This window comes from Hirundo rustica, chromosome 4 (genome assembly GCF_015227805.2).
Source record: "Hirundo rustica isolate bHirRus1 chromosome 4, bHirRus1.pri.v3, whole genome shotgun sequence".
Classification (NCBI taxonomy): domain Eukaryota; kingdom Metazoa; phylum Chordata; class Aves; order Passeriformes; family Hirundinidae; genus Hirundo; species Hirundo rustica.
Genome location: NC_053453.1, coordinates 35,518,153 through 35,532,770, shown reverse-complemented (window position 1 = coordinate 35,532,770; position 14,618 = coordinate 35,518,153). Strand labels below are relative to the sequence as shown.

Here is a 14,618-nt window from a genome sequence, read left to right as displayed (position 1 = left end):
CAGGAAGTCATCTACAGTCCATGCATTCTACTTCTCAGTCCAATACTATTAACAGGTATTTCAAGTCTGAAAAATTCTACACTCAATACTGCAAGAATGCTCTTCTGCAGATTTCCTTAAAACCAAACAAGTAAGATTTGGTTCCTGCAGAAATCATGCAGAAAAATCATTCTGTCTCTCAAGATAATTTTTTTTTTTTTTTGCTAGACTAAGTAAATTTTGACAATTAATTCTCTCTGGAAAGAAAGAAAATAGCAGGCAACATATTTTCAAGTTTCCGAAACAGCCACTGATAGTGTAACCTTTGAAGACAGGGATTTTTCTGTTAGACTTTTCTTTTTGTTAGAGCTTGGAATATTCCAAGTCCAGAAATAAATGGAATTTCATTCAGTCAGAAATTCATTCACACTAACACATGGAATACTATTAGAAGAAATATCTATGGCATGTATTTGTCAGAAAACAAAGACATAGGGGTTCCTCTTCATCCTAAGATGTATGAATCTGCACTGTGCAAGAGATTTAAAAATCAATATTTACTAGCACTACTAAAACACAAAACATTCAAGTAGTATAACTGTAATGCAAGCCCTTGCATGGCAATCCAAATTTATTGAACTACTGATGCTAAGTCATACAAAATTGCACCACTTTAATTAAGGCTTTTAGTTTACATTTGGCCACCTCAAAGCAGTTGTGACATTAGGTTGGTCAATTTAAATACTGTGGCTCCCTGTTGGATATACACACAATCTTTACACCCAAACGTTAATGCATACAAAGCAACAAGGCATTGTTAAATAAATCAGCAAAAGTTAATTACTGCAACTTAGGCCCTGTGACCAATTACACATGATTAAAATTACTTCCCACATTCACATCCACAGTACTCTTCCACCATTTAACATCTCAACCAAAACGTTACACATGTAAAACAATCACTAACAGGCAAAAGTACTAAACCTGTATATTTGGTATTGCAAATACACTTATGCATGAGCAAGCAAGGGAATTCACAGTGAGAATCTACAGCTGCAGAAGCCTGAAAATGATTTACAAAAAATTGTTAAATCATTAAAAAATTGTTTTAAAATATACACTTCTTGTTGTAGACCCCCACTGTACACACAACTATAAACATTTTTCCCTATGTAAACAAGGAAAAGGAAACATACAATAAAAGGTTGAAAAGTCTGGACATTTCCTTCCCAACAGATATTAAAGGCCATGTCTTTAGTCAGACGTTATACTGAAAGGACTCTTAAAGACTAGGTCACTGTCTCCACAGGTTTTTCCTAAAATTAAAAAACTATATAGCTGTTGTGTTAATCAAAGCGCTTTTGTACAATACGATGATGATGATGATGATGATCCTGTATTTCTTTAAAAAAGTTACAATAAGCTACAAATACCGATGAAGCAAAGTTATCTGGAGTAGTCTATATAGGAGCTCTTTGGACTTTCTTTTATTATGCTAAAATAGTGGTGCTTTTAGGATTTACATTATTGTACTCTCCAATAGAAAGTGGGGATTGTTGAAGTATACAGTACACAGTTTTCATACATGTACAACATTGGTGGATGAACAATGTCTCTTATCAGTAATACTGGATGTAGGCTCTGGTTTTACCAGTTGCATACACAGAATATTTAGAAGTAAAAATCTCTCATGACACTGGAAAGTGATAGAATGTGCAAACTGATGTAGCTTTCATCCATTTCTTAAAGGGTACCACCACAGGAAAGTCCATTTAAGATGTTGGTAGGTTTAATAAAGTTGGAATGCTGGCACTGTTGAATTGGGCAACAGTTCTTCAGACCTGTAACAACAAAACAAGAGATTAGTGTTAGCAACAACTATTTATCCTTGCTCTTTCCTTAAAACAGCTACAGCAGGAACTAAAAAGTTCTTGACAAACACTTCTCTAATAATACACTTCTGTACATATACAAATAAAAAACTATCTCAATTACCATCCTAACTGGATTAGGATGCATAGAGGAATCCAGGCAACAGTGAAGTAATATTTGATTGATGGGACTAGTTTTGCTTACAGCATGACAGTTCCCATGGCTTTAAAAACAAGCACAATTGAAGGATCGAAGCTCCTAAATCAAAAATCCCATTAAGGAAATGGAGCAACCATTTCTGCCACCCTCAGCTAATGCTTTTGGAACCATCTTAGTTTTACTTTTAACTGTTTTAAGTTGTTCAAACTGAGGAGGTTTTAATATACCAAAAAAAGAGTTACATTTGGCACTACCTGATTATTAATAAAAGCCTACAATTTCTGGCAGTGAGATGTCCTACTAGGATCCTTCAGTACATCCAATAGGTCTGTTGGATGACAAAGTAACGGATCCCAGTACTGAAGGAACTGCAACACTGTGTATTCAGTAACACTGAGGGAAAGAGAGGTTTACTTTGATGATGTCAGTCAATCAAGACAGACCACTGCCCATACTAAGGCTTGGAAATGGAAAGAGGGAAACTACCTGCACAGAACACACTGCACCGGCCCACCCACCCCCACCCCCCCAAAAAAAAATTTGCAGAAAAAAAAATCCATGCCTCCTGACTAACTTCTGGAAAGGCTTGCTTAAAGAGCAGGCTGGAGCTTGCTTGCTTTATCCTTCAGCGCCATTCTTTGTGCACATACTAAGTCACGTAGAAATTAAGCTAACTGCAAACAAGTACAAAATTGATCTAGTAACCAATAGCTTCAGGTCAAATATTTGGAGTGTTAACAATGATTACTTCATCTTTCTCATCCAAATATATTAATTACAATTTGGCCTCCAAAATATCCAAAAAGTCTCAAGAAAGGAAGCTAAATTCCTATGATATCACACAAGCATAAGCAGGAGTTCAAAGCAGAAAGAGACACCAGCATGCAAACTACAATATTGTACTGTGTACATTCCAGATAACTGAGCTCTTGCAGTATATTCTATCAGGCTTTAACAGAGAAAATCGCATTTCCAAAAGCTTTAAGTATCAGAGGAAACACTATTAATTTGAGATCTACCCAACACCTTAAAAAGCTTGGCAAAAACCCTCAGACTAGTGTGAACAGTGTATCTTGCACATATTTGTAGTTCTGAGTTTGAAATGGCAAAAAAAAGGCCATAGACATTTCTATGATAATGTAAATCAATAATTTTCAATGCACAGAAAAATTTTAAATATTTACCTGGCTCAGAGCTACAGTACAGCTATGCATTAAAGTAGCTGACATGATGACTTTTTGCGTGCTTTTCCAGGCACCGGAGTTTTTCTGTTAATTTGTCGCACAAGGTCATAAAAGATCTGAAAAGACAGAAATCAGTTGATTACGGATATTAGGAGGCTTCTCTAATAACCTAAAGCCTTGAATCTTCACACAAAATGTACTCACATACTCAAGAACCCCTGAAAATATTTAGTTACCACAAAGCTATAAAGTTAAATTGTATACTTAGCTAATAACTGGTTGGGGTTTTTTTTCCTTGCTTAAGATAGTTGTCTGTAAAGGGTTCTACAGTTTCAACGAAGCAAACTGGAAAGACATCTATAACCCACAGCTATTTAATCTCTGGGTTAAACTCATCTGAACTCACATGAAAAATGCCACAGTGATCAACTACTCTACGGTATTACTTTGCAGTTTGCCAGTAAGGTCAAGGAACAGGTCAGAGCTTTCTTATAACTCAAAAATCACTCTTAGGATATTCTTTTAAAGAAAATCCTAGTAAGTTCATGGTAACTCACATACACGACATATTCAGTAATAGTCTCTTGTATTTGAATGAGATCGTGCTTTTCCAGATACTTAAAAAATACTGAAGTCTAAAGAATTAATTCTGCCTCTTTAGACCTACAGCATGAATTTCCTAGAAAAGTAACTCATTTATGGGACTCTCACACTTTGAGTCTCCTAGAATTCTAATGAAAACATAATTGTTTGAAAGGCTAATTTGAAACAAATCAACATACAACATTTCAACAGCAACTGTTTCATTCATAACTGACATCGCTCCAATTATTTCTGCATCTCATAAACTAAGAAAGCCCTCATGCTAAAGCCATCCTGGCACCTTCCTAAGCACTGGCTGTGAAGCAACTAATGTTCCAACAAGGGCTTATAGTATTTGCTGGAAGTTCTAGTTTATTGAACGTATGACTTTTATACAGTTATGTGATTAATTCAAATTTTAAAAAAAGTCAATGGCTTCCAGAAATTCCCAACTAATTAAACACACACTACTTATTTTAAAAATCAGCTGTGTTAAAACCACAATACTGTTTTGATTACTTGCAAATCTTGCACAGAGACCCCTTTCAACTTGACTGATGCTGCCAACGTTTTCCAGATAACCTAATGAACTCTAGGAGTTATCATAAAAACTTCAAGCTGTTCCAGAAATGTAAATATTAACACAGCCTTTTTTTTTTTTTTTGTTAAAATTTTTGTATCCCTTTATTTATTCTGGGACCCCACACTGGATAAAAATGCATGCATTATGTTAAATCCCTAAAATGCATGCATTTGATTGGTTGTCTAGCTCCTGTTACATAGACAAGTAGATATATAGTAGAGAGGCTTTTGCATCCCTTTTACTTTACAGAGCAGGTAGTTTTAACAAAACTTTTAATAGTTTTTGTACTTACCATCTCAAATAGTGTTAACACCAAATAACTTAAATAGTTTTAGTGACTTAACTCTCTTAAAGGTCTTTATAAAAAGAAGTCTAGCAGTACAATCTCAAATTGATAGAGATTGTATCAACTAAGGAATGGAACATGAGAGAAATATCTATCCCAAATTCATACAAAGATAATTTGAAAATTACACAAATTACATTATCAGTCAATCAATATACACTACAAAGTCAATATAATTGGAAAAGATCCCATGTCAAAGCAAAATACATCCCTTAACATAAACACCTCACAACAGCAGGGTACTGTTTTGTCCATTACAGTGAATATTATTCACGATTTTGTTAGTTTTTCCTTGACAAACAGTAAATGGTTATAAGGACAGTGTCCCCATTCTTCTACCCTGACACCTCTCCCCACCATAGGTAAAATGTCTTACCTCATTAACATTTATCTTTGATTTTGCAGAAGACTCTAAGAACGCACAATTATTCCATTGCCTTGCTAGGTTCTGACCTTGTTCCTTTCCCACAACTCTTTCATCTTCCAAGTCACACTTATTGCCAACCAGAATCATAGGCACCTAAAAAAAAAAAATTCAATGCCAGCAAAGAAACAATTAAAATTTTTTAACAGCACAATGTAAATGCACACCTAAAAGCCACCTGATTCCTTAGAGAACCCTGATTCTCAGAATAATCAAGCTCTGGTTTAACTGAAACTTAAGTTTACAGCTGTGTGATATTTCAATCCTCAAATGAAAGGGACTGCATTTTGGCTGGCTTTTGGCATGGCAGTAGGGGGAATGGTCTGAGGATTCAGTACACTGCCAACTGAGCAAATTTCATGGTTCCTTTAGAGGACTTAATGAGATTTCATTTTCAGATGTTTGAGACATCAAGAAGTCTACTGGAGAATTTACCAAATGATTCTTATGAATTCCAAACTCCTGGCAACAGTGCCCTACACTGGATAGCATGATGACGGGTGCTAAAGCTCCTTTCACCATTCCTCTACACTCAGCATATTACACAGTTCTTATCAGTAAGCTACAGCACACAGAGAAAAGGAAAATGCAACCTTACCAGTACTCCCAACTACAGAAAATGCTGAATTGAGCTTTGTAGCAATAAAACACCATCATCTATTTCCCCCCCGCTTCCTTTCTTTCACTAATTTAAGGATATAGCTAAAGTCCTCACAGATTCAAGTGTTGAAAAAAGGTTTACGATATTTTGACCATTTAATTTCCCCCTACCAAGAAAGCAACTCATGCCTAAGCTTTGGCATAAGAAAATTTTTTTCTGTGAATTCTGATGGAAACTAAAGTTGCAACCTGAAGCTTTCTCCTGATACTATGGAAAGCTTTTCAGGACTGAGGGGTGTCTTCTAAAAAATACAATTCTAAAGAAACACCTCAAAAAATGTTAGTAATCAGCGTAAATATAACACACAAAGATTTTAAATATCATCACATTTACCTTGATTTTGTTGCACAAAACTAATTTCATGGTAACCAAGGCTATCACTTGGTAGGTTGTGGATGGGAAGGTCCATGCAACTTAAGTATTAACCTTCTGAGATACATTTGTGATAACGGACAATAAATTGCTTCAAGAAGAAATCTGCTGAACATAGGTAAGACCCGCAAGAGCTTACAGGCAAGGGAAGTGCAAGGTGGTTTGTATTAAAAAAGTCTTAATACACCTCTCTGAAACTGAAATGGTTAATATATTCTGTGTCTGCTGACAGCAGAAGCATATGCAGATACATGAAGTAAGGAATGTATCAAAGTTTGCATAAACACAGTTTAAATGAGATGATCATGCTTAAAAACTGTTCATTGCTTATTTCTTTCTTCAAGAAGGTAGTTCATCTGCCTGAAGGCTACAGGCTACAAGGTGCTTCTGTTAAAAACACACTCTTACTGCTGTTTTCACATTTGAAATACTTCTTTCCTTTATTAGGGGACCAAGCATTCGCTTCCTCCAACTGCTGTAAGGTTCTTTTCATCATTTACAAAATATGTTTTAGCCTCACTTTATAGCTTTAATAATGCTAAGAGATGCATAATAGAAATTGTGTGGAAATAAGATGACCAAGCTTAATTGCAAGCAGACAGACAAAATATAAAAGTTTCTTAACATGTGAGTTTAAAGGTTACAACTTGAAATTTTATGCTTTTAAAATACCATAAACAGTAGGGATATTGAGCAGAAAACGTCACTGATAGTAATTAAGGCAACAGTAGTTGCTTTAGAAATGTTTGCTGCGGTCTAGTGAATAAAGTTATACCCAGTTTCAATTAAGGTATTTAAAGAAAGATTGAACAATTCTCCATATAACACATGACAAGTTACATTTCTTCAGTTTACCTTAAGAGTTGCATTTCTGTACTGTGCATCTACTACTGGTTCATACATCTTAACTTAAAATTTGGAGACCACATGACCACAATGTGTGCACTGCAACATGCTAATGAAAACTTTTAGTATTAATTTTTAGAGCTCTTACATCATCAGTGTCTTTGACTCGAAGAATCTGTTCTCTTAGATCCTGTAAATCATTAAATGTAGACTGAGCTGTGATAGAATATACTAATGCAAAACCTTGTCCATTTTTCATGTACAGATCTCTCATCGCTGTAAACTGTTCCTGTAATTAAAAAAAAAAAAAGATACAGATGTTGCATTGAATTTGCATTTTAATTGCCCAAACTGCTGTAAACATTGCGTCTAGTTTAGAGAAACTGGAGTAATTTCACCAGATTAAGTAGAAGGTACACTGTAATCTGTAGGTTACAGAAGCTAAATTCCTCCTGAATCTCTTAAGACACCAACATTTTCTCCATATCCTGATAGTTCCTTAAAATTGATAATAAAGTAAATGCATCCCTTTTCACACCCAATTTTGTAGTGTCACCAATTTCTTATCTTTAATTCTACATTAATTTTCAAGGAGATGGACCAGAGATACTCAGTAGACTTGTCACATTTCCATGACTTCAGTGACAAGTATGACACTGCATATAAAGATTCGCTGGTGCACTCTTACCAGTACAACTGTAGAATGGCATGTGCCTGTTTCACATTGGTGACTTGACTATCTGGTGCCTGATCAATCACTCCCTGTCCCTTGCTCTATGTCAGATGAAAAGTGCAATTTATTTCTAGAAAAAAGCCACTCCACCTTACTATACATTTACAGAGTATTAATCTAACAAGGAATTTAAATAAGTTACTATTGGACCAGATTACTGCCACACTTCAGAGAACATATGTTAAACTCCAAGAGTCTTGAGCTTAAACTCACTGGAATCAATAAATGAAATTACTGGTTTCAGTAATTTTGGAACTAGTCAGAGAAAAACCTGACCAGTATGCAAAAGGTCAGCATAACCCTTTTGCTTTGAGCTCCTATAAGCTGACTGAAGCAATACTATTTTTATCCCAATGTCACAGCACATCTCACACACAAAAGAAAAAGGACATCAGAAGAAAGCACGTATTCTCTACAACAACAGAAATCAAATCTCAGTGGCCAGTGGGTCCTAATTTTTTTCTGAGCAACAAACTTAAATCAAGAGCACAATCTCTTTTTAGATGCTCTATTTCTTTCCCGTGTTACAGAATATAACCTCATGGGACACTTGCAATTATTTTCTGCTGTAATATTCAAGGTTTTTTTTAAATACACTGTATATCAGTATTTAGGAAAGTTGTTTTTTTACGTACCGTTCCTGCAGTATCTAAGATTTCAAGCATACACTGTTGTGCATCTACTTCAACTTGCTGTCAAGAGAGAAAGATGTGGTTAGAACTTTTCCCCTTGCAACTCCCTCCTCCAAAGACATCAGAAACGGTGCAATTTTTAATAAGCAAATTCATAATGCATAAAGCAACATAATGGCTTAAGAAGATTGTATGGATATACACTTTGAAAACAGCAGGAAGAAGCCTTTCAAAGGGCCCCAGTGACATTTCCAAATGCAGTGTCAGCAGCCAAGTACCGCTTTCCAAAGTGATTAAGGATTTTTGATTATTTAAAAGGAGGCTGCTAAATTTGTAATGATGGTTATCAGCAGCTAGCACAACTAATTTCCACTTGTTTCAGGGATCATCACAGATTGAAAGAAAAGTACAAGTGAAAGGCAGAAAACAGGACTGGCATACTAAGGCTCATTTAATAGTAATTTACGTCTACAAGAGAGTAAGTAGTACACAGCAAACAATTAAACAGCCACCACTAAAAGTGGTGTCATCAAAATAAGCCTTTAGGAACACTAATTAGAAAACTGACCCAGCTTTGAAGGGTTTGCAAAAAATGGAAGGCTTAAGAAGACAGAACCATTTCTGTATCCATTTCAGAGTTCCTCTATCTAGTGGAAATGGCCCTGAGAGCAGCAAAGCACATGGAAGCACCCTCAAGCTGTCTCAAGCAGACTATCTGCATTTTTAAAAACGCTTTTTCTCTTGAGCAATTGGTAAAATTCTCTTGTTTCCATCTGCATGTAAAATTCCTCGTTAACAGGTTACCTCTTCTCCATTTATGCACTGTCTCTAGTTTAATTTGCAGCTGTTCTTTTGTAACTAGATTTGAGCTGGGGATAGGGAAGGGGACTATTTCCTTTCCTCTCACACCTCCCCCATGTCTCCTATGGATTGTGATTCCTTAAAAATAAAGACTATTTTAACAGGTATTGTTGCTGAAGTTCTTTAGCTAATTAAGTAGCATTTATTCACTTTATGAAGAAATATTTGGGGAATAAACCAAGGCATAAAGTTTCAAGACTTCACGCTCAGTTATTCAGAAAAACAAATCACATCCTCTCAACTTTAAATATTACAAAATTACATTTAACATAAATAACATAGAATTTCAACTGCCAAACCAATACGTTTTGAAGTCAAGAAGAAAGTTAGAATTGTAACAGTGAGAAAGTGAAAATGACTATTACATAGAGTGTTGTCCAAACTTTAGCAAGACTTGAACAATCTGGCTGATTTGAAAAGAAGGATACCCAGAGCTATTACTAGTTATTTCAGGAACAAACCTGAAAGGAATATAATAAATGTTTATTAGCAGCAGCAACAAAAAAATGTAGTTAGCAAAGAGCAAAATTTCTGAAGATGGAATTACTTTTTTAAGCTCCAAGGAAACAGTCTTTGGAAAAATTCACCTAGCAAACATCATGATTCTACTGGGACCTAAAGAATGTAAATATATAACAAAGGAAACACTTCACTTTCGATCAGCTTGTGAATGTTTTTGTATATACTGGAGCATATACTGGCAATTTACATTACCCAGCAAAGTCCTGCACCAAACACTGAGATATTGCCAAAAATTCTTGCTTCTCTAATACAGAAAAAGTATCAACATCGAATTTGATTATGCTATTGTGTCTTTAATAAGAGTTCTGCCTTTGGCTGGAAGCCCACATACTTAGGACAGACTTGGGTTTTTCCAACATACAGTTTATATGAGGTCAAAGAAAATAAATATGGAATTATTATTTTGCTCCCACTAACTCCTATTTGTTCAGAAGAGATTCTGGTGACTGTAGTCTGCAACAGTTCTTAATGCCCCACCTTTGTTCCAATAGAAATGTAGCTCAGTGCTGAAAGAGGAGGTCTTGCAGTTTGCTCATTCCCAGCTAGGGTTTGTGCATCTTGCCTCCCTTGTATAGACACCAACATTTTTGTGACCACATGACAAGCAACATCAGAGTATCAATGCATATGAAAAGTAATTCAGCTAAAAAATACAGATAGATTAAGAAACTGACACAGCCAAAAACTTATCTCTTGCACCAAACGGTTATTGGTAGCAGTTTGAATATAAATTATCTTAGTCTGGAATCTTTATCGTGGTCTCAGGTGAAACTGAAGAGTGAGCAATATGGAGATTCAAGATGATACAAGCAGAATCAGACCTCTCAGCCTGTCATGCAGAAGACAGGAAGAGAGAAACTAATAGGCCACTTGCTGTAAATGCTTGTTCATTTATGACAGGTTTGTGTTAACTTACTAATAAAACAACAACCCATCTAATGGAAGCATATCTAGCTATCATTTAAATAATTATGAGTACAGTATGATAGATGTCTCCAGTGTTCTAAGAGTATGAAGTTGGTTTTAGCTATTTTTCTAGGAGCAAAGCAGCTCAGTACCTCCAAATCCAAATCTACCTGCAAATACTAACACACAAACAACCTAATAATAAATTTTATAAAATTGAAAAGTGGGAATGTTTTTTGTATTTTTTTTCAATCCACATTCCCAACTCTGTTGGATGAAATAACCATTTTTTACTGACTAGCCAGCAATGCATTATGCTTAAACATTAAAAAGCTAGTCTTGAATTATTCCTTTTAAACAAACTTTAGGAGAACATTTATATTTCAAACTTGTTATCTGGTTTAATATGGCATTACAAGGCATACCCATTTTCAAGCAGTGACTCAAATATTTGACAATATGTACTACAGCTTTAAGTTTCTGTAACACTAAAGAGGTCTTATCTACCTTTCTGTAGGAGTCTTCTATCGTAGGATCGTATTTTTCAACAAATATTCCTTGAACAAACTGTACAGTCTGCAACACAAAAGTTCTTGTAAGATTCTCTTGCTTAGTGACATTTTGTAAACACTGTACACAAATCACTGTTCTAGGTATATGCTCTGTTATCCGTAACATTTTTTAAGCAAATCAAATTACTGTCATAACTCTAATTTTAAGAAACAACAGAAAGTTAGATGTGTATGCCTATTTATCTATTTAACTGTTAGATGAAGCAATGCTACACTTTCTTTTATCCACTGTCACATGGAGGGTAAGAATTAAAGCATGCATTGATTTAAGGTTTGCCTAACACTTAGAATCAGTATTAGTTTCTAGTTGACCAGCTGCACAGCTTTTACATTTGTATTTAGAACTACTTCATCTTCTGCTACTTATCTGCCAGCACAGGAATTAGTCAAAAAACAACTGCCAGCTTTTACTAGTCTTAACTACACCCAGTAGGCTGTTCCTGTGTACCTAGCAAGGACGTTTTTAGCACAAGTCAAATGGAACTTAAGACTCAATGGCCAAGTCAGGGCAGGCACATTCAAGTCCAGAAATGCTGCAGTGAGATAAAGAATTCAGAGGTGAACGAAAATGTTCTTTCACAATCTAACATGATTTGTCATTTAAGTTTTTCTTTATGAACTGCTGCCTATAAGAATACTTCTTACTCAAGGGAGTGGGTAAGCTCTGGAGCTTACTTTATGGCAAGGTGAACAACTGAACAGAAAGATGCAAATTTTTAGGTGGGCTGAGAATATAATATTTTGTAAATGCTTTCAATTCTAGTCTAGGTCAAACTAAACTGTTCTGTAATCATTTAGTTGTAAGTAAAAGAGCTCATGTATTTTAATCATCTACCTGTCACAGCTATATACCTACTCTCACAGAAAGGATGCAGCAAACACATTAAACTTCCCACCAATGTGCACATCTGTATTTCTAGCTGCATAAAAATAGTGCTAAACACATTGCTGTCAAACATTAAGCAAACAGCACCCTGAAAACCTTTCTAGAGACTGGGACAAGCTAGTTCATATCCTTTGATATGGAGCTTGATTTCCCACAGACTGATTGCTGGTTTATCAGTCAAAGCCAGACACCCCCATAATACTGTAGTTCTGCAGCTCACTGCATGAGGCTGATCAAGCACCATCAACCAAACCCATACAAAACCAGCAGCATGTGAGAATGCATCAGTGGATGCAGATGCACCCACTAAAAGATCTATCTACTAGCCATGATGCCTCACAGGCATTACTAACACATATTTATTTGTACAAACTTTACATAAAGAAATATACTTTAGTAGAGAGCGTATTAGACAAAAAAAAAAAAAAATAACAGCGGGCCTAAAAAACCCATACTTGAACTGCCTTATACTTACCAGAGCAGACTTTCCAACACCTCCAGAACCAAGAACCACTAGCTTGTATTCACGCATGATGCAAGAGATAAATCACCCTCAATACCTAAAACACACAAAACACCAGTCTGATTAAAACTTGATGCATATGCAGGAAGTATAGATAGATAGATAGATAGATAGATAGATAGATATGTGTCACAATAATGACAGCACAATCCAGTTAACAGGGTTTGATAAAAATTCCTTAGATAACTTCTTTAATACAGCAGATATTTTCTAACTATCAGCTCTTAATGCAGCTACAATAAAATGCTGTAAACCATCAGATATAGTATTTGCTCTACCTCATTACTGGTTCTCTCATAAATATCGAATAAGCCCTACTATACTAAAGCTAGCAGTTACTATTCATAAGAAATAATTATCCAAGAGGAGAGAGCATGAATTTTATCATTCTGAAACACTTAAGCAATAAACAAAGAATCACAGAGATCTTTCCAAGAAAATTAAAACCTCCCCTTCCCAGCAAATAAACACTTCTTAAAAAGAACAGCAGGATCCCAGAAGTCATTAAAAAAAAAAAAAAAATCCCTTCCCTAGTCTGAAAACTGTTTAATGTTCCACTAGATCTGTTATGACTCATTTCATGAATAAGTGGAAGCAACTAAAATAGTATTTTGAGACCATACCTCTTCTACAAACTAGATCTGCTTCCCTGTTCCACACTAGCTGGTGCAGCTACCAACAGCAAACTATGAGATCTGCTTGCTCATCTTTTGTTGGAAACTGACCCATCAAACCAAAACAAGGCCACAGACTTTGGGACATGTCTTTGGGTCATACTGCTCAAAAACCCACACCACCTCTTACAGTCCTGCTGGCAACTGAGCTAACAGGACTGTCACTGCTTCCCCGAGAGGAAGGTCTCAGTTCCTTTCCTGGAGGGACTCTAGCACTTATCAGATTGAGTTACGCATTTTCTCTCCCCTCCACCCCCAAAGAAAGATGAAACCCTCCCCAACTAATGAATAATCTACAGGCCAGGGAAAAGGGAAGGTGCAAGGATCCAACACAGGTGCTTGTAAAATGTAAGCAGGGGAATAAAGTAAGGTAAGAAAGACCCTTCTCATCAGCAGTAATGGGACAGCATCTCTGAAGTCTCTGAAACACCATCTGTTAGGTGTTGAGAATAAAATGCTAAGAGGATTTATGCAGAAATTTAACCACCATGGTGGAGTCCTGCCTTTACCATCACCGATTAAATCCACTGATTGTCAGAAGACAGAGAAATCAAGAGATCAGGTCCTATTTCTTCTTGCAAATGCATAATCTTCCAATTTATCTTAACTGTCCCTCACAAAAGGAACACAAAGAGAAAGTCTTAAGGAAATAATTGACCTGATGTCCAGCAAAAGAAATGTCTCCACAGGTTTCCATTAACAATACATTTTGAGACTATTTGGTGATTTTCACACCTAATAGGACATCTTTTCACTCCTGACTTAAACTCTTCCCTCCCTATAAAATTTTTTGCAAACACAGATCACAAGAACCATTCACACCACAAGTTTCATCTAGTTGGCACCCCGTAAATGCTGTTAGATCCACAAATTTGTAAATTGTCCAGTCTTATTATAAACCGGATTGCTTCTAACTGTCCTGAAAGGCACCTCTCAAACTCATGACAAGTTAAGCCTATAATTACATTACTGTCATTTCTTTAAAACAAACATTGATTTATTCTTTTATTTTTAGAGGGGTATCACTAGAATGACATAAACATAGTGGATGTAGTGGAAATCTCAGTACAGTAAATGGGGTGACCAGCAGCAATTTCACTCTCTTTAAAAGAAAAGTTTAAGCTGAATTTTTCAGTCCTCAGACTGAAGTTAGCAACTAAATATGGAGATACCAGTAATGATGGCTGACAGTAGTTTAAATGTAACAGAACTTCAGCAGCAGGTACCACTATCTGCTTTAAGTTATTTCTGACTTTTTCTTACTCAATGATCTACAATTCCAAAGAAAATTCCAAATCCTG

The 14,618-nt window shown here is 35.8% G+C and overlaps 1 protein-coding gene across 1 annotated transcript in view; it reads right to left on the bottom strand.

Moving 5' to 3' along the window:
• Positions 1-578: 578 nt before the first annotated feature.
• RAP1B (RAP1B, member of RAS oncogene family) overlaps positions 579-14,618 on the bottom strand; it is a 31,760-nt gene continuing 17,720 nt past the window's right edge. Inside the window, exons 2-8 of the mRNA XM_040061336.1 lie at positions 12,596-12,680; positions 11,170-11,238; positions 8,377-8,433; positions 7,157-7,297; positions 5,082-5,225; positions 3,195-3,310; positions 579-1,820 (exon numbers count right to left, since the gene is read on the bottom strand). Coding sequence (XP_039917270.1) covers positions 3,224-3,310; positions 5,082-5,225; positions 7,157-7,297; positions 8,377-8,433; positions 11,170-11,238; positions 12,596-12,652 — 555 coding nt within the window. The 5' untranslated portion in view covers positions 12,653-12,680 and the 3' untranslated portion in view covers positions 579-1,820; positions 3,195-3,223. The remainder of the gene's footprint in view (positions 1,821-3,194; positions 3,311-5,081; positions 5,226-7,156; positions 7,298-8,376; positions 8,434-11,169; positions 11,239-12,595; positions 12,681-14,618) is intronic.